Here is a 27,129-nt window from a genome sequence, read left to right on the forward strand (position 1 = left end):
GTTAATATCGTAAAAGAAGTATAAATATTTATTTTACAATATACATTTATTTAGATACATATATATATATATATATATATATATATGTAATTTGAATATTAATTTGAAATAAAACTAGCTATCATTTTTCTACATTTTAAATAAAAGTTAATTTTTGTTTGTATTCTTGAAAAAAAAAAAAAAAAAAAAAAGAATTAACTATAAGTATAATAAGTATCTGCAACATATTAATAGAAGAATAAGTATTTTCAGCCATTACAAAACTATATAGATAAGTAATACTGATATAAAATTTTTTTTTAAGTAAAAATAACTTAAAGTCAATACATTGATGCACAAACGTAACTAAGGTTTGTGCGAGTAATAAATAACTTTGTTCTTAATCGATAAGAGCTCGAAACATTATGAGATCCAGATTTCTAAATTATTGATAAAAGGGTATGAAGTGTTAAAATAAGGACCTAATAATATATATATATATATAGACTGTATAATGTGTTGATAAGTTGGTTAGACAATGAAATAAAACATATAAATATAATAAATGGATAATTTTCGGTCAATTTCGATGTTTATAAAGTATCTTTCATCAAAATATTCTTGCTTTTTTTATACATTGAGTATGTTACAGATGAGCATAAAGTAGCAATTCCGCGAATTAGGAATAATCATCAAGATACAACATATATTAATTACGAGAATCTCCGAAATTCTTGTAAAAATTATGCTTCTTTTATTTTAATAAATAATTTGAAAATAAATACGCATTATAGAATATTTTTGACAAAATGCTGATAGTATACTTTAATATAAATAATAAAAAAATAATAGCATTTTATTATTTAATGAAATTCTTTTAACAAAAATTATTAAAATGCTCTCGAGTACATTGTTAATTTGAGTGAATATACAATTAGATAAGAATACTTTTATTTTATTAATCATAGTATATATACAATGAACTTTTAAGCGTTAATTTCCTTTTATATAATCAATTTCTACGTTGTACTCTTCATACAATGTAGAATTTCTTGTTAAATATGTTAGGTCACAACTACGTTCTAATTTCTACAATAGTACATCTTTCATTAAATTATAAAAAGCTTATATATGTGTTTGATAATTATAATCTAGTATAATAATGAATAAAATGTCGATGAATTTATAATATACCATTTTATTTACATTTTATGTACTTATAGAGGCTATTGAAAAACAATATTTTCTCTTAAGGGACTCGTCATCATCGTTTTCATAAAGATTTTTAGAAATTTTATTGCAAAATACAAAACTTTAATATTGAATAATGTGAATAATTCTTGAAATATTTAATTATTTTCATTATAAATATTTACGTTAATTAATTTAATTTTTTATTCAAATGACCAAACCTTTTTGTTAAACATATGTATATTGAAGTAAGACAATAATTTAAATTTAAAAGAGCAATTATAAATTTCTACAATTTATATCTCTATCTCTTCATTACAAATAATAGATGTAAAGACTATTTTTATTGAATAATTTAATTTCTAATTTTAATCAAATATGCCAGAACTTTTAACGAGCAACTAAAAATAAAGTTAGTGAAAAGTTAGATTTTTTGTTCATATCGGTAGTTGTTATTTAAGCAATTAAGATCCTTATTATCAATTGTAATAGGCTAAAATTACTTCAGTGCTTCATTCATCTATAAAAAATGAAGAGTTTATTTTTTTCTGGCTTACAACTCTACTTATTGCTGAAATTATTATTATTATTATTAACATAACAATAGTGCTTTATTATATTACCTCCAATAGGAACTCGCAGTAATGTCCAATTTCATCAGAATTCATCAAAGATGATTCAAAGATTAACATGAATGTATATTACTAATGCGAACAATATATATATATATATATGTGTGTATATGTATATACCATTGTGTGCGTATCTTAAACGACCCTAATTTTTATCATTTGATTATAATTTTTTTTTCATTCTGCCCTTCGGGAGAATTTCGTTTACTGCCGAAAAATAAAAAAATATTTAGGTAATTAAAATAAGAAGTGTAATAAAAACCATACGGTATGTCGGCTCATAATTTACAAACTCTTGCATCCCCTTTACACAAGTGTAATTAATTTTTCTTCGGTAATCGAATTCGATAGTTCTAGTATTTCTAAGTATTTGACAACTAGAATATACTTATATACATTTCCAAAATTATCTGTTTTATTAATACACCTTGTTTATGCAATGAATGTTATTAATAATCGTTTCTTGATTTTTCCTAGAACTTTATGTCAAGAAAGTGATAAAACCGATACAAACAAATTTTAAAGATATTAATTGCACATTGAATTAGTTAAATAATTTATTTATTATTTTGTATTGGAGTCCACAAAGTACCGTAGACAAAAGGATTTTGGTAATAATAATTGTTTGCATATAGTAGATAAAAATAAAGGTTAATCGATTGACTTTGATAATCAGAAAGAAGTTTTTTCTTTGTTGACGGCATAGAAAGCTCGTTTTCGAGATCCGTCGAATTCGTTGGGAAACGGAAGAATGCAAGGACCGAGAGAAAAGCAGCGCCTTGGTTACTATTATCACGGATAGTGAGCGAGCAAAAACCGCGTTGCCCCAAGTTGCTTCGTATTCCAAATTACGAAAAGGATGCCGTCCAATATTATCCGCGCTAACTGTCTTTTTTCTAAGCGTCAGCGAGCGAATAGTCGAAGCCTTTTTAAGAAATAGGTTAATAGCGGTGGCGGCGGTGTTTGGCATCGAAATCGCAGTTGTGGCCGCGAAGCTACCGTATGGCACAGCAAAATCAGCAGCATCAACAGTTGCAGCAGCAGCAGCAACATCAGCGACAATGGGACATTTAAAGCGAAGGCGCTCACGCGACCGCCGAGGGTCAATTGCTTATTAACTCGAGGCAGTACGCAGCGACAATAAGTCCGCACACATATACGCGCACACGCGCCAACCGCAATAGCTACGTAGGTGGCGACGCAGGGGAAAAATATCCGAGGGCTTTTTGACTCGCACGGCCGTTATCGGAAGTCACTCTCTCGAGCTTGACATTGGGACAATTATTCGCGCCTTGCGAGGCTAGAAGCGGGAAATTTATTCAACGGTGATCGTTCGCGGTTGCATTCTTATTCGTGTACCCGAAAAAAAAAGGGAACGGCTGTCGCGGCTCCCCTTCACCTCTTTCTTTATCGGCGATATCTCGCGGCCGTCACGGAGGTGCTCTTACGAGGCTAAATAATTGCTAAATCGACTAGGATCGACCTAGAATGGCTGTTGTTTTTTCCCAAACTCTGAATTGATTAATACCGTTGAGGCTGGATCTGTAAAAAATTCTACCAGCGGCAATTGTCTTTGATTGGATGCTTTGTGAATTAAGAGACAGTATCCATTTTGGATTTTCGATAGATCATAGGCTTTTTATGGCTGCTCTTAGAACGGAGCATTAAATCACATTTGTTTCGTCAAGTCGAATTTTAATATTAAAACAAAATTGATAAAAGCATATTGTAATTTAAAGCTTTTGATCGCAAGTATAGTCTACTTTGTTTGAAAATTAAGTAGATCGAATGATTGGATATTTATTTACGCGTAATGTAATTGAGTTGAGCTTTGTATTCAAATATTTATGAAATATCTGCTAATAGTTTTGATAATATGCGTATATACGTTTCATTCGACGATAAAGAGGAAAGAAAGCAAGAAAGAAACGATAGTTTCGAGTCTAATTAATTGAAAGGATATTAAAATTAATTATCAACACTTTGAACGCAATACTACCTTCGACTGACATTTTTTCTCGAGAAAAATATTCATTTATCTCGTTGAGAAGAAAAAAAATAAAAAACAAAACAACAACGGCAACAACAAAATTAGATGCTTTTATGGTCGAAATCGTTTATTCGATACGATTAAATAGATGCTACATCTTTTAAAAGAATTTCGTTTAAAAATTATTCGCACAGCGCTTAACGGTAAAGTTAAGCTACTAAGTTATAGCAAGTTAAGTTACTTTTACAGTCACATATCGATTGATATTTAGTGGTAGGAGATTAAAACTTTAACAACTTGGCGTATTAAAGGACTGATTAAATGTACAAATTTCTTCTCATTCGAAACAACTCGAAGTGCAGCGTAATCACCTCAACCCACGATAAAGCAAACTGCTATGCAGATGAATTACTTGGAGAGATGTCAGTGAAATCAATGTACCTTCGAGTCATCCTAACGTGGCTTTGCTCGAGTAGTACTCTTAAGGTTCGCATATTGTCCGGTCGACCAGTACGTGAATTAGCGGAGGTCCACTCGGTGCCACATTTAATTAACGCTTGGGCACCGTCCAACACGCAATCCCTATACTTTCTTGCAACGATAATAATGATTCGCGACAACATATACAAGCAGCGGTAGATTAATCTCAATTTTTTAATCTAAATTTATTTCAAATCTGCACGAGAACTCATTATCTAATCTATATTTGTTTTAGACTCTCGAGATCTCATTCAATAGATATTTCGCCGGTTGAGCTGGTGAGCGGAAATTTTTAAGCTTTTAATATTTAAGCGATGTCTTATTAATTAATGTCTATCTTATTAATAAAAGTAATTTATTAACGTTGTACACAGTGCGTACATTCGCGAACAGCTTTCGTTGCTTTGACGCGAAAAACAACACACGGTTACGTACTATTTTCTAACTCAATAGGCTTTATAATAAACATTTGCATCACAATGTTTGTATTCGATATTTATCTATCATTTTTCTGCAATTTTATAGTACTGACAGCCCCCCCCCCTCAATTCCCCAACCTCATACGCACACGCACGCACGCACGCACGCACGCACGCACGCACGCACACACACACACAATGAAATGACAAATATAGATAATTAAATTTTTACCGTAATTATATCGTGCTTTTTTATGATTTCATAAAAACTTATTACGATCCGATTTAAAAAAAAAGACGATATCGAGAAGGATTTCGCTTCTCACCCGATATTTACAATGCACAATACAACGCTGAAAAGTCAACCATTTCGATTCTTTATATTTCTTTTTAAATACCACATTATATATTACATTTTACACATTTTTTGTTATCTAAGTATAGCTTCTCCCACTATTAATAACATCCTTTGACCAGTAATGCTTTTAATCGCGTGTTATACCAAAGGATAATATCGAAGAATCGAATTTATATAAAAATCAAAAAATGCCTTGATAAAATAATTATATGTGAAAAAATGTTAAACATACAATAAATTAGATTTCGAAGAATGCTTAATTCTATTGATTTAGATTCAGAATTATCTTGATTAGCGAGTCTGATCATCCGTTCTTGTAGATTTTTATCTTATTTTCTTTATGCATTCGCAAAAAAACAGACACACGGGTAACGCGCCTGAAACTAGTAGCTTTATTACGAGATATGCGCGGTTACCTTTTTTTTTTTATTGCATAATTACAATTATTTTTCTATGCCAAAAAGCATTAATAATACCAATAATAACAGCGACAACAACAACAACAACAACAACAACAACAACAATAATAATAATAATAATAATAATAATAATAATAACAACAACAGTTATAATAATAAGTATTATGAGATAGGTAATATATAACGGCTTTCGAATAAGAAAATATAGCCAATAACGGTTATATCTTGTAAACAATACATCAACGGTACTGTGAAAGCCAAGGATTAAATTCGAAAAGTAGATGAATACAATTTATATTTCTACGATTAATGAAATGTAAAGCTTTGAATATTTAGCGCATTAGCAAAGATTGTACATCGCAGGCTCTATATTCCGTTTACAAAAGACCATATTTTTCAAAGCAATTTTTCATAATATAATTGAAGTCTCGAAATAGGCATACTAAACATATATATATATATATATATATATATATATATATATATATATATATCCTGTAAAATTTGGGAAAAAATTGCCTCATTGTAATGATAAAAAGCGTTGTTTTTGCTTAATTCCGCTAATTTAACAATAGTTGGTATTGCGTATTGTATTTTTGTCCATATAAGCATTCGAAACAGCTTATACATTGTTTCGCAAATATTATTAAAGTACAATAATGATGGTAATAGTAGAAAGTGCAATGATAAACGTCTTTGCGCATTATTATATTATATTATTATATTATTATTATATTATTATATTATTATATCGAGCTATTATTTTAATCTTAACGATTAATTATACAAATACTATAGTAGCACAATTTTCATTATATTACAAACAGATTCCGAATTTATAAGTATTTTGTAAATGCCCTTTTGTAGCCGTTAAAAACAGTTAAAAAATCTAATTATTTCACATTGATGTAAATTTCTTTAGACCTTCGGATTATTAATATGCAGTGTCATTATGAACTATTATTATTTGTTGTTATTATTATTATTATTAATCGTGGTATTTTTAACCATTTTTATAATATAGGGTAAGCAATTATTATTATGTTTATGCATCGATAATAGGTACAATTTGAATATATATATATATGTGTGTGTGTGTGTGTGTGTGTGTGTGTGTGTGTGTGTGTGTGTGTGTGTCTGTGTGTGTGTGAGTGGGTGGGTGGGTGTGCGTACTTATTGAACGTTGTAGCTTACGAGGCTGTTGGTAATTTTTCTAAAGACTATCGATTGATCTTCTTTCTTTAAGATTTAAGATAAAAATTAGTTTTCTAAAAAATTTTATTTATTTACTAAATTTAGATTTACAAAAACTTAAGGGATCTCTATATATTGAGAGTATTAAACAAAAAAATAAATAAATAAAAATTAAAAAAAATATACTTTGAGATTTAAGATGAAAAATTATGAAAGAAAATTCAGTATTGCCGTAGAGCTGGAGTTGCTTTGGAAGTAAATTGAAGCTTTGATTAAACGAGGGCTTAGTTGAATCAGTTGGCAAAAAAGGAAACCGTTCATTAGTCAGATTTTTCCATTGTTAAAGCCATTCAAAATACATTGAGCGCCAAGACAGGGGCACCGCGCCGCTCGACTCGCTCACGAAAATTGCATTTCCCGAGCATCTCGATGCTTCCGTCAACCAACTCCAATATATCCATACTTAAGGGAACGTACCTGTGCTCGATGCCACTCTTGAGGGCCCCGTTGGGGTGCAGATCCGCGGCCATGGTGACGGCGCCGTCCCGCACCGTCCGGGCGAATCTCCCGCGCTCGAACTCCGTGGGTCCTTTAGTTGGGAGGGTCGGGTCTCCCGGTGCGCGACATGGCGCTCCCCGAGCTCGGGAGCTCACTCGCGGGCTTCGCTCCCGGGCCGACGTCTCCGCAGAGCCGCGCGGACATCGCGGTCCTGGGTCCGCCTCCGACTGGCCCGGCCGCGCGCGCCTCAATTGAATAACGAGGGAGCCGCTCTCGTCTCGTCCCGTACCCCGGGCTTCCGCTTCCCCTTCCCTCCCATCAACTGGGGCGGGAGTTGGCTGGCCAACGGCGGGGGACGACCGCGATGGAGCCGCGGCCGATTTTGGCGTGCTGATCCTTGGACGTCGAAGGATCCGGGTCTCGACCGCTTCCTCCTCGGCTTAACGTAACACTGGGATGTGACTCGGCGTGCCTCGGTCGCGTGGGGCGCGATTCCACCTCCACCGAAGCTTAGCACCAAAGTTCCTTCTCTTTTACTGTCGTTCCTTTTCATCGGCGATTCTGCCATAAGCGCTCGTTTCGCTAGGTTGTGCAAGCTCGCGCACGTCACTCCCTGACATGATAATTGCGCTCTTTCTCCATCAACTGTGCGTGAATTGTTTAATTAATTAGGAGCTATCGGAGCCCGTAGGCATGGCTACTTAAATTTAGAGTGAAAAAATAATCGATAGAAAATAATTGGGCGAATTTTTTCTCTCTCCTTCTCTCTCTCTCCTAGCGCAGCCCCACATTTTTAACGCGCACTTAGTTTAATCAAATGTTGCATCAAGGATAAACTTGCTAATAACGGCCGTAATATAACAACATGCACCGACGCCCCGGTCTAATTGCTTGAACTGCACTAACGACCGTTTTCTACCAAAGTTTTTTTTTATATTGAATTTGAATTCAACGGCGGATGTAGCTCATCCAGTGCTACCCAACACCCAGCTGCAAAGTGTATTTAACGAGCTGTAAAATACCGGATTTTAGCTTAAATTATTGGGAAATAAATTTTTATTTCTTCCTTTTTTTCTTCTTTTTTTCTTTATATTTTATAAAATATCATGATTATTACATTATTCTCCTATTTAAATACATTTTTCGTCATCACTCTTCCTTTATATACCACATTCATACTTATTAATTTAATAAATTCTAAAAGTGATGCTTAATTAATAAGAAAAAAGTTTTTATAGTACTGTAATAATATTGAAGAAACTAATTGTTAACAGTTGCCGACAGTGAATTCCTATGCTTTTCGGAATACTCATTCCGACACCATTTTGATTCATCATTTATAATCTGAACTTATTGACATATTTGTGTGAATCAATTGATCTAATTCTAATTTTTATCGCGTTAAATTTTTTTTACATAACTTTGATATGTCCCTGATTACGTTTCCACTCTTGGTACTGTTTGTTTTTTAAACAATAAATGCGCCTTAGCTTTAGAATATTGAAAATTGGTATAATTTCAGAAATACAATAGCATTATAAGAAAAAGAATAATAATAATTTGAGAAATTAGGTAGAAAGTATTAGAATAAATTCAAATCAAAATAAAATCAAACAAACAAAACTAACTTATTTCCTTTTGGACTAAATTCTATTTTTTAATAATATATAATTGTTGCTAGTTTTTTTTTTTTTTGGTTACTTAGTTTTAAGCATAATAATAATTAAAAGATAATGAAAAAATTGTTTAATAAAGATGAAGACTTATTAAACTTATTATCTTTCGCTTATTTTTCCCCGTTTTCCTTTATACTTTATACTTATTACGGCATGATTATTTTTCAAGTACTAATATCGATAACCAATAATAATTTGAATGTATAGAGAACTATTTCCCCCCCCCCCCAAAGAGGCTATTAATTTGAAAAATTACAACTCATAGCAGATTAGACAATAATGTATAAAATAATTATAATAGTTATATTTTTTATCAAACACAATCTTCGCACTTCATGATGAATATTAGTAAAGAATAGTAATTGAATATTTTAGTTTACTCATCAGATTTAGCTTATTACGTAAATATTTCTAATACTAATTGAACAAATAATTTGCTTATCTTAATTTTCTTATTTCATCGTGTAAATTATCATTAAATTTTCTTATTGAAGGTTAAATCAAATCTAGAATAAAGTAATAAGTACACTTAAGCATGATTCAGTTCCGTTACGTAAATTGAATTTTGATCAGAGATTAAAGTAATAAAAACATTTATACGTAATATTTAAGGGTAACGTGAACAAAAGGGTATAAACACTATTAATAATTCTATAATGCTAAATATACTGCGGTACGAAGTGTTTTGGATCGTTTGCAAATGTACTAAGTAATATTTAAAATAAATATATGAGTTATTTTCTTGCACTCTTTGCGTATTTCTCTTCTTTAAAAAAATATATAATTACACATATTAATGTTTCAAGTTAATTATTAAATACATTTACAATTGTGAAATTGAACAAATTTTTCCCAACAATTTAATAAAGTCTCAATAAAATAAATGACTCGTTAATTTTATTATCAAACCAATTAAGTATTTGAAAAGTTGGAATAAAACTCTATAAATAATTCAATAATACTTTTGCTTATTAATTGTGAGTATAGTGCCGTTTAATATTTCTAGATGGAATCAAGCAATTATTAAAATCAATTAAAAACTCGTATGAGAGCCGAACATTTATTTACACAAGCGAATTATATTTTATTAAATTATTCCTTATTTCACGTTAACTTTTATATTTCTGACGTACATTGTTTTTAAATAGATAATGTACGAACAACAAAATACTCGCTTTATAATTGCATCAAATGAAATCAGAGCGTTGAAGCGCAATATTGTAATGAAAGTAATTTTCTTGCAAGTGTGCAGTAAAAAAATATTTTGATTAAGATAGGAATAGATCACAGGGATATATTGAATGTACTTACAATCGAGCCAATGCAATGACAATCACGAGATTTCGTTTGTTTATTCTCACGACGTTAGAAAATCTATTCTAGCGCATATGCAGGGCAATTCAGGTTTTGATTCAGGTAAAAAATCAAATAATATTTTAATATTCGGCCTATTTAATAAAGCCTTTTTTTTTTGTTGCTTCTAATATGTACTTGTATTAGTACAGGAATATTAATTTTTTTATTTATTTACTTCAAAGTTTAAATTAACTTGAATCTTCTAATTCTAAATATTTAAATTATAACTATTAAAAAAAAAAAAAAAAAAAATCCTTACGACTATATAGTATTTATAATGAAAGAATTTCCTTTTAATGCACATTTCCTTGTACGTTTTTTTTTATGCTATCACTTTGTCTGCGAACATACCGCGTCGCTTTTTTAATAATAGATTTGCTTACAATTACAACTACCAACTACCCATAATATACAATTATGTGACTCTAACTCAAGTTTATTAAAACGCGCACTTAGTCTTAGAAAATTTTCCAAATTTAACAACTTTCGATGAAAAATCATAATGCAGTCTTAATTTAGACTCGCACCATTACTTGGCGCATGCATATTAAAATTCGCTTTTACATCAATTCGTCGTTACGGAGGAAAGAATAAAATTCACGACATAACCATGCATGCGATTAGTGAAAAAATGGATGCTGATTTTGGGGTTAAAAAGCCAATGCAACGATTATATGAAGGGTTAAGCTGTGATAATTACCGACTGTAGTCAATGGAATTTTTCTTACGGTTCGTTGCCTCGTAGATGAGCCAAGATTAATTACATAAAAATTCACGGTGGTGTTTATTATCTGGAAAGTAAATTGGGTTAACGGATTACGTACTTTCTGTTAGTTGATTTTACATAAATGTAGTCTACTTTTCCAAACTTTCTGTATGCCACTTTCATAAGGCAATTATTTATTATTGTTATTGTTATTGTCAGCTTTAGTATTAATTGATCTGTGCAATTTCTTCGCGGAGAATTTTATGTGATTATTTTCTCTTGATTAATCTTGAAAATTTTATTAATAAATGGATTAATTGATTCGACATATATTCAAATTAAATAAGTATATCGAAGTATTTTTCTACTCGCAAACTAATAATTTAATGCTAGATTTATTGATGTAAGAAAATTTAATGTACTTTATAAATTTGGATTGTGATTTTACTGAATTTTTCTGAAAATGGACAATAGCGTGAAATTGGCGTAAAATAATCATATTGTTAGTAAATTCTGGTGAAACATTATAGGCGTAGAGTCAATATTATTAGTTAAGTATATAGAAAAAACTAACTAGCAGTATTTTTTTTTTATTTTTATCAACATGTGTGTTTTGTAGTTAAAATAACACATTATAATAAATTTTTATATATATATATATATATATATATATATTATATTTGATAATAAACGAAAAATTTTTTATTTTCGTTATTCACAGCTGAGATCCGGATTTAAAAATAATAAGGTGTTCGATAAAATTAAATATGATAATGAATATTCATGTTAATATTTTTGCAAAGCATAATATTTTTAATCAATTACACCAATTCATTTATATATATATATTATATTATATATGATGTTGTATGTATAGGTAATCTAATATTACACGTATTAAATAATAATGAAAACATTAATTGAATCTAAGTACTTATAAAGAATGAATATAAGTTTTTCAATGTTTTGTAAGAATAATTATTTCGTTAAAGTTCGATGTCTGGAATTTACGATAATACAAAAACATTGTATAATTATACAAAATTAAAATAATAAATTTAAAATAATAAAACGAATTATCGACTGCTAAATATTTAAAGGAACGGCAGCTTTTTAAGTATATGGATAAGCAACATATATATATATATATATAAACGATAATATATCGCTAAATTTATGTAATAGAACATAAGCTATACAAAATCATATAATGATGATAATGTAATGCATATCGATAAGGTATTTTTCATTTTATGATCGCACGTTTTTCCATTCCTCGTGTTTTCATCATTCAATTGGGGAAAGACGATCGCCTTTGACAATTATTGCAACGATCACGAGAAGTAACGCGGAAACGGTAAATCAATTTCAATTGCACACTGTTCTTATCCATGAAATTAAATCAGGATTGTCACTGAGCTTAGATGACCATGAAAGCAATTACGAGGGCATTTGATTAGGAATTATTAAGGGATCTCGATACGATGCCATCGACGCAAACAGTCGAGTCGACCATCAGGGCCAAACACATAACCACAAATTTGATAAAATATAACCCTGAATTATTGGACTTTTTATTATTTTAAATTCATAATAAGCATTATTTAATAGAGGTATATATCACTAAGAGCAAGTACTTTGGTTGTATTTTCGGTTTTTTTTTTTTTTTTTTTTTTTTTTTTTTAAAAATTTAAAGATGCAATTTCTTATATAAAAATGTTTAATGAAAATATAAATGAGAATAACCCTTCTTAAATATTTTGTTTATAACAACGCGTCGATTGTGCGATACTATAAGCGATATCACTATAATTTCATTCAAATTTTTGTTTTTTATCTTTTAACAAATACGTAATTAATTTATTCATTTTGATTGACAAATTTTGTTTATATTTTTCAAATTAATATGTATTCCAAGGTTATTGTATTAAATAATAATGACTCGTGTATGGTATCGATTAAATGAAAAGGACCAGTTGGAACGAAAATAAAATATTAATCTCAATACAAACAATAATAATTCACGTATAGATGAAATATGAAGTATATTAATAACAAAAATTTATTGTAATTAATAATAAATTAGATTAATATAATAAATATTATAATACACGATTTGAATTCCCAGTATGCTTGCGAAACTAAAATAAAATAACGTTAAATTCATAAGAGATGAGGAGAATATGTTAAAAGATTGAAGAGCGCGAAGGAAACAAAGTGTTAAATAACATGTTATAGACTTTTTGTAATGTATTTAGGATTCTTCTAAGTATAAAAACAAATATCAGGTGGAATGAACTCCCGTCTAATTATGTGCACGATTATTATCTGTCAGCATAACTCAAATGTCCTTGAACGTTCAAATTTATTATGCGTATTGACTGAATTCCATGAGTATGGGTGTCTTGTATATCGACTATTTTACACTTTCTTTAACTTTTCTTATGCAATATAAGCTGTAAGAAATCTTTGCATGTTCGATCGGACCGATTCAAGTGCATATTTTATAATATTTTGTATTTTATCGTTGCCCTCGGTGCTTCACAGTTTTAATATGATAACGAGTAGTATTAAATATAATATTCCATTAAACTGTCCATTATCATGAAGGTAATCAATTTACTTACCTTTGCAAATTTAATAACAATTAAAAATAATTCATTTGAATTATTGCAGAGTAGCTGGAACATTTACTTGAAAAAATATAATACTCTTTTTTCAACATACACTTTATAATTTTTTGCATAATTCACAAAATATTTTAATGCTATGCTTCTCCACTTATGAACTTTTTATTATATATAGGAAAAGTATAAATAGCCTTTTATTTTTAATACCGTCTTATTTGTAAAATTCATATTAACATGTCATAACTTTTCATTCTCAGTATAAAACGATAACATGATATTCATTTATCATTATTGATTCTATTCGATATCCCCTTTCAATTTAGATTTTTGTTAATTATCAGTCATTGATTTGAAGCATCATCCATATACATTATCAAGCATGACTTGTTTTATTAACTCTTCTATTTTTGTTTTCTCTACTATCGTTCCAGTTACCGCATTATTTTTTATACTTTAATAAAAGCAATATCGTACATATTAACAATTGCTAAGATTTAGGTAATATATAGATATTTACAAAATCATCTATAATATTAAATCTGTATGATCTAAACTCGTATCTAATGTAATAAATATGTATTCAAGAAGATCATACTTCGACAATATTCATATCCCTAAAATAATCATATTCATAATAATATATATTCTAAGGTAAAATTAATATGAAAATAAAAAATATTATCAAAATGATTATGAGCTATTTCATTAATTCGTACATAAATATGTGTACTTGTTTATTATGAGGAAGTTTATAAGTTTATAATAGAAAAATATTAGAAAATTCAAGATTTTAATTTTTACTGTATTCACAAAAAAAAAAAAAAAATAAAAATATGGTAATTTTACTACATTTTAGAAATAATTTCTGATTACGATATAATAAAATAATTCTGAAACAAGTACACGAAGCTTACATTATTATTACATCCTTATGTATGAAGATATTTATACTTATTTAATGTTCGTTTTAAAATTTTTCATTTGAATTATATACACACGCGCGCGCTCGCGCACAAAAGAAATCATAAAATATCTTATCGGTAAAAAGGTAATAAATATTAGAATACAAATGCAAATTGAAAATTATTCGCCAAATAGTTTAAATTAGTAAATGCAAAATTAAAATAAGTTTTATTTGTTAAATACATTATTTGAAAAGTGAAAAAAGCCTATTATATATTTATGCGCCGACAATTTTCAAATAAATTGCTTTCATTCTTAAATTGAAATTATATCAGCTAGTTATTCAAAAACTAATATTGTAAGTATTATACGTTTTAATAAATACAATTGTGAATAACAATTAATATTTCGGTTACTTTATCAAATAATAAAAACATTATTTAATAATTATAATGTTTATTACAAGTTATTTTCATATATAAAATAGTAATACATGTATACATATGATGCAAATACTATTATAATTGAAATACATAGTGAATATAAGGCCAAAGATTAAATTAAAATTTTTAAAAATAATTGTATTTTTCATACATGAAGGCATGTCCACGCGCATTCAACCCCCTCTTACACATACACGCTCGCACACACACACTCAACCTTCTCATACATGCACGCACTCAGGCACTCACAAAAAATACATTTACGCTCACACCCTCAAACTTCACTAAATGTTATATGGTTACAGTTTTTATATGAATTTTATTAATATTTTAACGGTTAATAATGTTATATAAGTTTGCAATAATTTATCCTTGCATTCATATATGTAAGACATTTGTAACAATGTGACTATTTTAATATTATTCAATATGCCTTCAATGTATAAACATTTCAAAATACATTTTAATAATGTCAGTAAATACATTTGTAAATTTGTCAAAAATTCGATATTATACTGTTTCTTGTTATTATATCTTTCATAATTCTTTTATACGCTTTTACGTATTATAAATACATTATTTAAACGCGTAACAAGTCTATTTTGTTTATCATTTTGCTTCAACAATATAATAATAATAATAATAATATTGGATATTATTGCGTGTAACAATAGATAATTTTATTGTGTAAGCCTAAAATTAAAAATTATTCATCCAAACAAAGTTTGTTTATTTTATGAATTATATTGGATAATGATTTGTTTCTAATAATACCTTAATATACTAATATAGTTTCAACAATTATATACTTCCATAAATATAAATACTAGTTATAGAATAATTATTTAATAGTAGCTATAAATTTAAACGTATCTCTTCTTTTCATTATTTATATGATAATTTATATAATTTTTTAAATATAATTTATGAAAAGTTTATTTTTCAGTTTATTTTGCAATAAATTTCGAAAATATAAAAAAAATAAGGAAATTATGAGAACATATAAGTAAACATAGAGTAATGTGAACATATACTTAATTAGATAATTATTTTATTATTATAATAATTAATACTTGAATAGAATTTATGTTTACTTTAAAATTGTTTGAGAAATTTATTTACTTTGATAATATATATATATATATATATATATATGAATAATTATTTATTTTAGTTTAATTTTGATTTAAAAGAGAAAAGTATTCACAATACGTCATTATTTAAAAATAAAAATATCTATATACGACAATTTTATGTTTGTTTTGATGGTAAATCAACAGCAATTATTTAACAACTTTGATACTACAAGATCAGTAATTTCCGATAAATTAAAATTCCAAATAAAGATCGGTCATATATGGCAAAAAATTCTTTTATCATTTAAATCAATTTATAAGAATGCCAATTTCAAGCAGGTAAATTAATATGCTGATTAATTAATTCAACGATTGCAGATATTAACGGATAATCCTATAGCCAGAAGAATTAATTTCTAAAGCTTCGTAGTAATCCTGAACATTATAATTCAAAAAAAAAAAAATCCAATTATAAATTGTAATGTTTTGATTTGGTAAATGAAATAATAAAACCAAGGTAAATTGGCAAAGCATATTAGTCTATATGTTACTTAAATAAATTCTTTAAAATCATAAAAAATTCATAAAAATATTGTTCTAATATTGAGGCTTTTTACCGTTGAAAAATAAGTTTAATTTTTTTTTTAGTTGAAAAATAACAATGTAAATTTTGTTTTCCTAACAAATTCTCACTTATTTTTATATTTATAATTATGGACTGAATCGCATAATATGCTATTAAATGTATTAATAATTGAACATTAAAGGTCTCTTTTTTTTTTTTTAAATCTTGTTTTAAAAAATAATCAATATTCTACATATATATATGTATATATATATATATATATATCTGTTTCACATCAGTAATAATATTATAAAATACTAATAATTTGATTCAAATTCGACAATATTTATGTCAACAAAATTTTTAAAATACATGCCAGAACATAATTATCGATTTGTCTTTTAATACAAACATGACACACAAACATTAAAAATATAGAATTTTTACAACTACAATAATTTTAATTGGAATATTCACTTAATCACTCATGAATAAGTAATATATTGAAGATATCCATATATAATTTTACAATATTTTGAAAACAATAATAGTACGGCTATGAAACATAGATTATAAACGTATGAATCAAAAATGAAAAAATTAGACATATTTTTTACTTCAATACTCATATATCTTCATGACTCATATTTCTACGGATCGTGGCTAAATGGTGTCAATATATAATTATTCATAATTTTGTAGTGATAAACTTTATGATGTATAATTATATATAATTTCAATATGCGTTCAAATTTTAAATTATTTTCAATTTAATTATTAAATTTATCCTCAAGAAATACGTAAATTGATAAATGAACATTATTATTATGTGATTATCAATCATCAATATTAAGAGAGTAATTCATGTTTTGAGATATTTAAAAATAGTCATAAATACAGTATTGCTTACATTATTTTGTTCATAATGTATCTGTAATATTACTATAGTAATGATTATTTAACCATCAATTTATATAAATCAATTTTAAAAAATGTAAAAAATGAAACTGTTTTTGAAATTTTATTAATTTATTGCCATTAAAATTGTAATTGTTTATTTAATTAAGTATTCTTAAAATCGTTAAAATTTCTGACTTAAATTTCTGTCACGATAAAATTATTATAATTATTTTGAATTTCCTTCCAACACAGAGAATCTGTTATAATGAGTGCTAATAGACCTAAATTGGACAATTTATATTTTTTACCATTGTTATGTGAATCAGCGAAAAGTCGGGTAATGAAGAAAATCTTAAATTTCAATTTAAGAAAATTGATATTCTTATGTAAAATTACGTTGATAAATCTGAAAGTGTATATTTTTTAGCTAACTTGTAATCACTATTAAATTATAAGTTTTTTTTTTCTTACGACTTTATCCATTTAAAAATTTCCTTTATGTGAACCGATTTGTTTCTTGTTTAATTGTAAAAGGAATGTATATATAATAATTTATATATTCATAATAGAATCATCAAAAGATTGTTTATTGGAATAATTCACGCTATATATATATATATATATATCATTTTAAAAATTTATGTGATAATATATAAGAGAGGAATAAATATCACATGTACTTTTATTCATATTTGTAATTCTTATATTCAGAATACCAGTTATCGTAGATTAATAACTTCGCGAATATAGATATTTAATATTTAGAATTAGTTAATTCACCTATCTTTTTAAATTCAGTAATTAGTAATTTAGTAATTACGAAAGTAAATTTTAACATTGGAAATATCTGGAAAACGATGTATATCATTTTGTATGATTGTAAGGTCTGACTGAAGCGATTAATCTTTGACACTATATAAGTAAATATTATATAAATTGAAATAAGAAATTGAAAGAAATAAAAAAAAAAACGTGATTTATTATTGATTAATATTGTGTTAGTACAGTGACGCACAAATTTAAATTAAGCTTAAAGATCTACTGTATGATATTTATAATTAAAAGAAATACATAATAGTTACATGTAAATGTAAATATTTTACACTGTTTTAATAATTAATAAATGATTTTAAAATTTTAATAATTTTAAACAATGCTTAAATACCTATATTTGATATATAGTGTGTTAAGCATAATTAAATATGAATATTATGTTTAGAAAGTATACTTCCGTTATTTTATCTCATTTTATATACGTAAACTATAATCTTGCATATTCATATTAGAAGTCGAGATTATCCAGTAAAAATAAAGATAAAGGATGTAGTGTAATTAAATTTGATGAGAGAGAATTTAGATGCGGGGAGAAATTTTGTAAATACAGATTTTTATTGCCTTTACCTTGTTATCAAACTTTCTTCATCGGCACGAGATTAGCGTAGATATTTAATTTCTCGATCAACTATTCAATGTAAGCTAAAGGATCTTGTTTTTTTTTTAATATTTTTCTAATAAACATTCATTGTCTTGTTAGCAATGAAAATAGTATTTATTGTTATTTTTCTTAATATTAAATACATAAAATTTCTCCTATAATTATTGTTTGATCAATTGATTGTAAGAAAATCAAGATATCTTGTATTCCTAATGAAAGCCCCAAGATTCTTTCTTGTTCAGACGACTTGTGATTTTTGAAATGGAATTCATTATTTATTTATTATTATACAGATTTGCTTAAAATTTTAAATAAACTTTAAAGTTTTCCTAGTCGAATAAATAGAATATAATAAGGCGATTTTTATTACGAATTTGGAACTTTTTTTCTTAAAAATTTGTTATAAGATAGGTACTTTCATTATGAAGAATGAATATTCGAGAATATTAATATAAAATTTGATAGGAAAACATCGACCATTATTGCATTAACAATAAGATTTATATAAGAAATGTGAGCGATATACATATAATAAAACCTGTTAGCTTTAGGAAATATATTTCATAAAGTACACATTTTATATTAAACTACGACGAATTCAATATATAAATTGTTATAAAATACATACATTTAATATTGCGTGGGACTTTATTTAAAAATCCAAATTGTTCTTCTTCAATAGCGCTTATAGTATTATGAAATGAATAATAATGATCATATTTATTCGTTGCTAACGTTTATTAACTTTTCGATAATCTTATAAATATATTTTCATTCACGAACAAAAATATTTCACATAGATTAATAAGCAACTAATTTAAGAAAACATTAAAACTATTAAATTCTACAATCTAATTCAAATATATCAACTCTATGGTAATGTCTGAAGTAATTTAATTAAGTAATTCTAATCTGTATCGTCGATTAAAAAAAAAAAAAAAAAAAAAAAAAAAAAAAAAAAAAAAAAAAAAAAAAAAAAAAAAAAAAAAAAAAAAAAAAAAAAAAGAAAGAAACATAAAATAAAAATAAATACATTAAATTGTATTTGAAACAATGAAGTGATTAGTTCTTGCATGCAAAATCCTTAAATATTTTGAGGTACGATAGGTAAAATACAAGCAAATAGAATAATAAATTGATTATTGTATTATTAAATTCATTGATATTAGAATCTACAATTTTGTATATACATAATATAAATCTTATATTTTAAAAATTTATGCAAAATATTTGTTTATTAATATTTATTAATATGAAAATAAATTATTTTTAAAGCACCATGTCAAGGTATAATTTTTATAAAATATAAATTTTGACAATAAGCGTAATTATGAAACGTTCTTGCTAAACAAATGAATGTGTAATTTTAAGCGTTGAAATAGTTTAATGTCAAATTGTACGACGGTATCATCAAATTCAAGCTTTTTCAATTTTCAATTACCAAATTGAATTATCAAAGAATGTAAGAAAAATACATAAAAATTGTAGTGTATTTTTTTTTCTTCTTTTTTCTTTTTTTATAAAATATACATATTAATGTTCCTCTTGTTGCGTAAGGTACAAATGTCCAATAGTAACTCAATTCCATGCATTAGCTTTATGCTTTGGAAGAAAGTTGAAGCCATCTGGAACTTTACCAAGTAACATTTCCCTGCAAAAATCATTGTTATTTCAATTATAATAATCTTCAATTAATCTTTAACTAAGTCAATCGATAAAATATCAATATTAATTATTTCAACATAGTTTTTTCAAATACTTGATTGTACTTATTCTATCGAAAGTCTATAATGGATTGAGAGACATTAATTTTTTATATCACATAATTCTCTATTTCCATGATTTTGCATTCAAAATTCAACTCCCTGTTTAGACCACGAAACCAGTGCATCGATAAATCTATGAATTTAACAACAATTTTAGAGGAAAACCTTTAATAGATTTGCTAACTTACGACAACTTGACCCAATCGGCGCAATTTGGACTGGCCATTAGCGTTTCAAGTTCATCGCGACCTTTGTAATAGGGTGGCCTATTATTCATTCTCTGAGGTGGATTTTTTAAAATACCAACTGGAACATACCTAAAACAAAAACAGTTTCCTGAGTATTTGGCGCACTGAATAGTAGTGATTTATTATGTTGAAGAGATGCTTAAGTAGGCATTACCTTACGACATTACTTTAATATAATATGACGTAAAACTTCAATTAATTCATAAATATAAGTTGGAATTTTTAAATGTTTAACGAGAGCAAATTTGAAGCTTATAAGTATTTACAGATAAAATGCATCGAAGGACGAGTAAAATGGAAACATTAGCATTAAGATTAATTATATAATTATTTATTATATTTTATTATATTATAGAATATTATATATATAAAAAAAAAAGAAAAAAAAAAATTAATAATAATAATAATAAATAATAAATAATATTAATAATATCAAATAGTTAAAAATTTATTAAGGAAATTAATGCGCCATCATTATCCATGATATGCTCCTCGACATTCATATTTAGTGGAATTTAAATTGTTTAAAAAGCCATAATAAGGTCGCTGACAAATCGAGCGTCAGCTAAGATTTTACGAATATCAAAGGAGGAACGATCATCATCATCATCATCATCATCATCATCATCATCATCATCTCCATCATCATCCAACAATTTATTCATTAGTTGATTAAATCATACCTGTAAAGGAATGAAATCCACTCGAGCATGAATCGACGAGTGTTCTCGACACCGCGTGTATCCGATCCCCAGTGCTCCAATCCGTAATTGGTATACTTCTTGAGCATCTCGAATCTCTCGCTCGAGGACACGTCGATGAGTCTCTGTTCTTTGATTTCCTGAAATATCCAAGGCTTGATGAGGGCACCCCGGCCTATACTGACGCCATGGACCGTCGGGTACGTCGTCCGCATCCTCGCGTAGTCGTCGTACGAGAGAATATCGCCCGTACCGTAAACGGGGACCGGCTCAGCCTCTTTGGCACAGAGTTCAATGTAGTCCCAGTTGGCGAGTTTCGTGTACCTCTGTTCGCGCGATCTGCCGTGAATCTGTCAAATGATAATGTGAAGCTAATAAGCTCCCTTTCAATTGCCTATATAGCGGAAGTTAATTATTATTCGCCATCTCTGGATTTTCTTATTCCTTCTATTTAGGTTGTCTTGCTCACCGAGGGAAAAAACTAAATATAATTACTATGGGAGAATGTATGATTGCAAATGTTCTATATAAACAATCGTCAAAGGGCAATATTTGATTTAATGTCGTTTAAAATCTAAAAACGTGAAAAACGCAAAAATATCCAATTAATATTAACAACAGATATAAGATATGAAATGTAAGCAAATGTATTTAAATGACTGATTAGACTTTGGGATAATTTTCGTCGGCTATTCGAATCATAAGTAAAATGTTCGAGATTCTGTAATTTTAGTTACTTTGAAGTATGAAACAGTCCTTGTCTACGCATATTTATAATTTTTTAAACTAATCTAAACGATCATGAGAAGCGTACGATGCAATAAATCTTACATTAATCATAGAAACACCCCACTGTTTGAATTTCGGCATTAACGTGTGAGCTATGGGTACATCTACGTAAACAGCTGTCCTCGTTTTAACGGTAAGTGGAATGTCCAACACTTCGTTACACGACTGTACCACCGACTCCAGAATATATGGTCTATTTAACATTCCACATCCAGCTCCCTGCTTATAAACAAGATCAATCGGACATGCTAGATTTAAATCCAAAAAGTCCACTTCAATTTCATCGTTCAGAAGCTGCGCACACCTCGTTAAAACACCAGGGTTGTTACCCGTGATTTGCACTCCAAATATATCTTCGCATTCGTGCCTTTTAACTAAGGCCCACTCTTCTCGCATGCCCTTCAAAAGTCTAGGCGCCATTGCCATTTCTCCACAAGTTATGTCAGCCCCATACTCCTTGCAGATTCTGCGAAAAGGGAGATTGCCAACCGTTGTCAATGGGGCTAGCATAACCTTATCTTTCCAGTCTATTCTTCTCCTCTCCTTGACTCTCAGTTTTATCTCCTCCGTATCCATAATTGGCCCAACTTTTTTCTCCGAGTCTTCCATTTCAGTCAAATTCTGAATTTCCCTCGATTTATCAAACATTTTATTCGGTTTCTGAATGTAAAAGAAACGTTCTAGTTAGCTATTAAAGTAGATTAACAATATGATTCTTTTAATTACTTACAATTTAAAAAAAAAACAAGAAAACTACAAATAAACTACATTAACCTATATAAATTAAAAAGAAATCATGTAAATACCCAGTTGTATTTAGAGCCAATTTTTTCTGCTTTAGTAAAGTTATACCTATACTTTTTTAATTGTTCTACAATTTCTTTGCTAATTTTATTCTTAACTCGAGGAGAAATATTTTTATATATTTCATATTTTTCCTTATCGATAATGTTAAAGCCATCTTTTGTAATGTGCTGTGATCCAAATCTGCACGAAGCTCCCCTTTGACATTTTCCAGTACTTTTAAAAATATGACATTCGGTTCCAATATCATCCGGTTTTATTTCCAAGTATTTCACTCGCTCGTGTATGAATACGCACGCATCGTTTGGACATTCATTATTTTCACGAGCTTCGTCGACAGTGAGATTCGCTATCCATGGACAAAGATTGTGTTCCCTTAAAGTTTTAAAAGGTAGCTTTCTACCTTTGTTCTGACCTCTAGGCTTATTTTTTCTATAATTTTCTTTCAATCTTTTTTTTTCTGGTTCATTATCCACACAATCGCCTTTATCAATCTTATCCTTATCGTTTTCTTTTAGATTATCATTAGTTGAAGATCTCACACTACCTTCAATTATATACCTATAATATATAATTTCAAAATACATTAATATAAGTAAGTTTGATATAAATTCTCATAATAAATTAATTTTACTACCATACAAAGTAGCTACATGGCAAAATATTAAATTTTCCAAGTTGATACTAAGTTGTATTGAATTTTTTCACCTTATAAAACGATCGCATTTATTTTTAAGACAAAGTATGAGAAAATAAATAATTTCACTTTGCCTATTAAGAAAACATTCAAATTCATCTTAAGAGTATCAATACCATTCTTTAACGTTGCTTATTAAATACAATTAGCTCTAATAAAAGGTTCTTAATTGTTATTTAATTCTTATTACTCTTAATTATTTGGAGTGAAAAAAAAAAAAAAAAAAAAAAAGGCGAAGAAAGTAAATGCGTGTATCGTGGTATGCCAATTATCAATTAACAATAAACATTGGAAAACTATAGGCATTGGTCTTTAAGGTTAAAATACATGGCTCTATGTCATTATTAACAATAAAATATCAACATACTCAGGTTTTATTAAACATATTCCTGTTCGTTTATCATCTAATTTGTGGCTCGAGTTAGTGTTAGTTTTCGCTTCCTCGGCATCTGTCATCGTTAAGCGGAAAGTGTCAAAATCGATTAACAATATTTAATTATCACCTATTCTCCATGTGGTGTGTAATACACACTGAATCGACTAGCGACCGGTTGGGTCAGGCGGTGCGGTGCGGTGCGATCAGCAAGTGCACTCGCTTGGGGGCATGCGCAATGGTGGTTTCCAATGCCGGAAGGGATCGGGTCTTGGATGCATCGCTGATCGCGGCGAAATCAATTCATGAGTTCCATTGGTAAGTTGCCGAGCTGATTTGGCACGATCACGCTAGGTGATTGGACAACATTCTTTCAGTCATTTGTTTTTTTAAAAATACTCTTGCGAATTTCATTGCATAGGCATTTTCGCGGACTATCTGTAGAAAGTTGGACTGGAGTTTTAATGTGGTTAGAAAAGGGGAAAGAAGCACGGACGGAGATAGAAATGCCGACGTATTAAGTAAAAAAATGTCGATAGAATTGTCATTATTGTATTATCGAGCCATTTTAATGGTAAAAATGAATTTTTTTTTTTTTTTAAATAATTTATTATAGACGAATGAGAATTTTATAGGTGACATAAATGGAGAAAATCAAATGATCAATGTGCTCGTGCTTATGTAAATTTGGATATAAGTATGCAAAGTTATTTTAAATTTTATTCCAATTCATGTGAATATCTATGACACGACAATCAATCTTAATAGTTTATTGTAAAGCGATCATTGTCAATATGACAAATTTTTACAAAATGGATGTATTTAAATTTTATATATATTATGTTAAATAAAAAATTTAAATTATAAAATATTTTTGTTTTATACAATCATTTCTAATTCTCTTGCGTAATCAATTGCGAGGGTTACCAATTCTGTACTAGGTATCGGCTCCTCGACTTTCTTTTCGCTAGGTGCCCCAAAGTGGAAGTATCCGTCTTTAGCGACAGTCCATTTTTTTTTATTACAAAACTGCATCGTCTCCTTCTCTGTACTTAAATTTAACATTCGGGCAGCGTCCTTGATCGAAATTTTATCAAAGGCACTTTCCATGCACGCTCCAATTTCGTCTCTAACGGTATTTAATAGAATATCGATGAAAAAGTTATAAGATGCCGCAGGTACGTTTCCTTTAGCGAGAAAAATTTTATTATAAGATCCTTCCATTAAGCATTGTTCCAAACTCAATGGATGTCGTATATAAATATTTGACTGAATACAATCTACGGGGAGAAGTTCTAATTCGGTGTGAAATTCTGCTACTCTATTTTGAGATAGTAAAAAGAGCAGATTGAGTCCTAGGAGCTGATACTTGTACGCAGATTCTGGTAAACTAGATTTATAATCAAAGTAATAACATTTGAGTTGTGCCATATAACGTTCGAACGAAGGGATGTCTTCGCTAGCGATGCTCCATTGAGCTCCAATTTCAAGAACATCGCCTAAAATTTAATAAATTCTCGTTTAATTTTAATTGCAATATATCTATTAGACCTTATTGCATTCTTAATTTACTTACGAGCTATTATTAATTCTTTCTCAGAAGCGGTATCCTTTGTCGGCAAAAATGTTAAGTTTGTAAGGGCAATCTAAAAATTGATTTAAGTTTTATCAACTTATAGTATGCCGAAATATTACTGCAGTCTTACAAATATTTTATTTGGATAAAATAACGACATTATTTAATTATCGAAATTTTTCTTCATTAATAACCAAAAATAAATAATTTAACACGATTAGACGATATTCTTTTACAACATTATGGAACATTCGTGTCGCTAGATACAAATTTGAAAAACAAATCAAACGATCAATTTTGGTTAAGATTTTAATTTACAAATCTAGCGAAAGACTGGAAAAATAACTTGAAACGATAATATTAATTTCTTATAAAAATCTATTCCACTCGTTGCACAAATTTAATCTGTCACTCGTTGATAATTTAAATAAAAATAATTTCTCAAAATAGCAGGCTTACTATAATTCAAAAAAATAAAAACATCCTGTCCCAAGAGCATTAAATACAACAAATTCACGAACCGACGAATTACAAATAACGACAATATTATAATTATAATATGGACATTTTTAAAAGACGAATGACATATATATTAATTTGAATACAGTTTAATACAGTATTAATCCGAGAAACAGCAAGCATGACAATACAATTTGGAAACGAGTAGAATAAGGTTAAATTTACGATTAGGCAATTCGCTCATTATCAGCCTCGATATTAAAATTTTCTCTCAATCTTACTTTAAGCTGATTCAAAAGTTCTCCACATTTAATCAGATTGCAAGGTGTTTTACTCCATTCTTGTTTCAATACTTGTGCTTTACTGACCACATCTTTAAGTGCCGCCATTATCAAATGTTTAGTTCCAAACTCCAACTCCAGCACAAAGTCCGACTTCCAAGTAGTCCAACTTTACCACTTCCAACTTTCCAAAATTCAATTTCTTTTTGCCGTGTGAAGTTGTCGAAATACGTGGCTCTAGATTATATTATAACAAAGCCAGCGATACTATTTTCGGCAAATTTCGGAATGGTTTCATCACGACACGATTCTTGTTCGCCCTCGGTATGTTAAATCATGGAAATTATAACCTTTCAATAGTAAAATGTAAATTTTCTTGATAGCAAAATTAGGAGGATTTATCGTACAAATAGGCTAAATTTTATAATTAACATTTAATTACCAGAAAAGTGCAAAATAAATAAACCGAATATGAACATCCGTGTTAAAATTTTATTAGGAGAAGAACATATCTTTGAAGTGAGTAAAAATACATCTGTTTTTCAGAAAAAGAAAAGAAAAAAAAATTTATGCAAATTTACAGTG

At 28.3% G+C, this 27,129-nt stretch overlaps 3 protein-coding genes across 4 annotated transcripts in view; 1 reads left to right on the plus strand and 2 right to left on the minus strand.

Annotated features, from left to right (window-relative positions):
* Positions 1-20,161: 20,161 nt before the first annotated feature.
* Positions 20,162-24,387, minus strand: Dus3 (Dihydrouridine synthase 3). Its single transcript, XM_011497163.1, has 6 exons — positions 24,223-24,387; positions 23,161-23,719; positions 22,397-23,014; positions 21,548-21,915; positions 20,805-20,933; positions 20,162-20,501 (listed from the first exon to the last, which is right to left on the minus strand). The coding sequence occupies exons 1-6, from the start codon at positions 24,309-24,311 to the stop codon at positions 20,429-20,431; spliced, it is 1,836 nt and encodes a 611-aa protein (XP_011495465.1). The 5' UTR covers positions 24,312-24,387; the 3' UTR covers positions 20,162-20,428.
* A 596-nt stretch (positions 24,388-24,983) lies between these two features.
* On the minus strand, positions 24,984-26,739 carry Rpn12 (regulatory particle non-ATPase 12). 2 transcript variants are annotated; one of them, XM_011497165.1, is made up of 3 exons: positions 26,632-26,739; positions 25,805-25,874; positions 24,984-25,727 (listed from the first exon to the last, which is right to left on the minus strand). In XM_011497165.1, the coding sequence occupies exons 1-3, from the start codon at positions 26,650-26,652 to the stop codon at positions 25,108-25,110; spliced, it is 711 nt and encodes a 236-aa protein (XP_011495467.1). In that variant the 5' UTR covers positions 26,653-26,739; the 3' UTR covers positions 24,984-25,107. The 2 variants fall into 2 exon arrangements, with proteins under 2 accessions (XP_011495467.1, XP_011495466.1); XM_011497164.1 differs by having other exon boundaries at positions 26,545-26,739.
* Positions 26,740-26,987: 248 nt separating this feature from the next.
* Positions 26,988-27,129, plus strand: part of LOC105360291 (ubiquitin-like protein 4A) — a 968-nt gene continuing 826 nt past the window's right edge. Inside the window, exon 1 of the mRNA XM_011497166.1 lies at positions 26,988-27,063. Coding sequence (XP_011495468.1) covers positions 27,016-27,063 — 48 coding nt within the window. The 5' untranslated portion in view covers positions 26,988-27,015. The remainder of the gene's footprint in view (positions 27,064-27,129) is intronic.

This window comes from Ceratosolen solmsi, unplaced genomic scaffold, assembly GCF_000503995.2.
Source record: "Ceratosolen solmsi marchali unplaced genomic scaffold, CerSol_1.0 scaffold13, whole genome shotgun sequence".
In the NCBI taxonomy this organism is placed as follows: domain Eukaryota; kingdom Metazoa; phylum Arthropoda; class Insecta; order Hymenoptera; family Agaonidae; genus Ceratosolen; species Ceratosolen solmsi.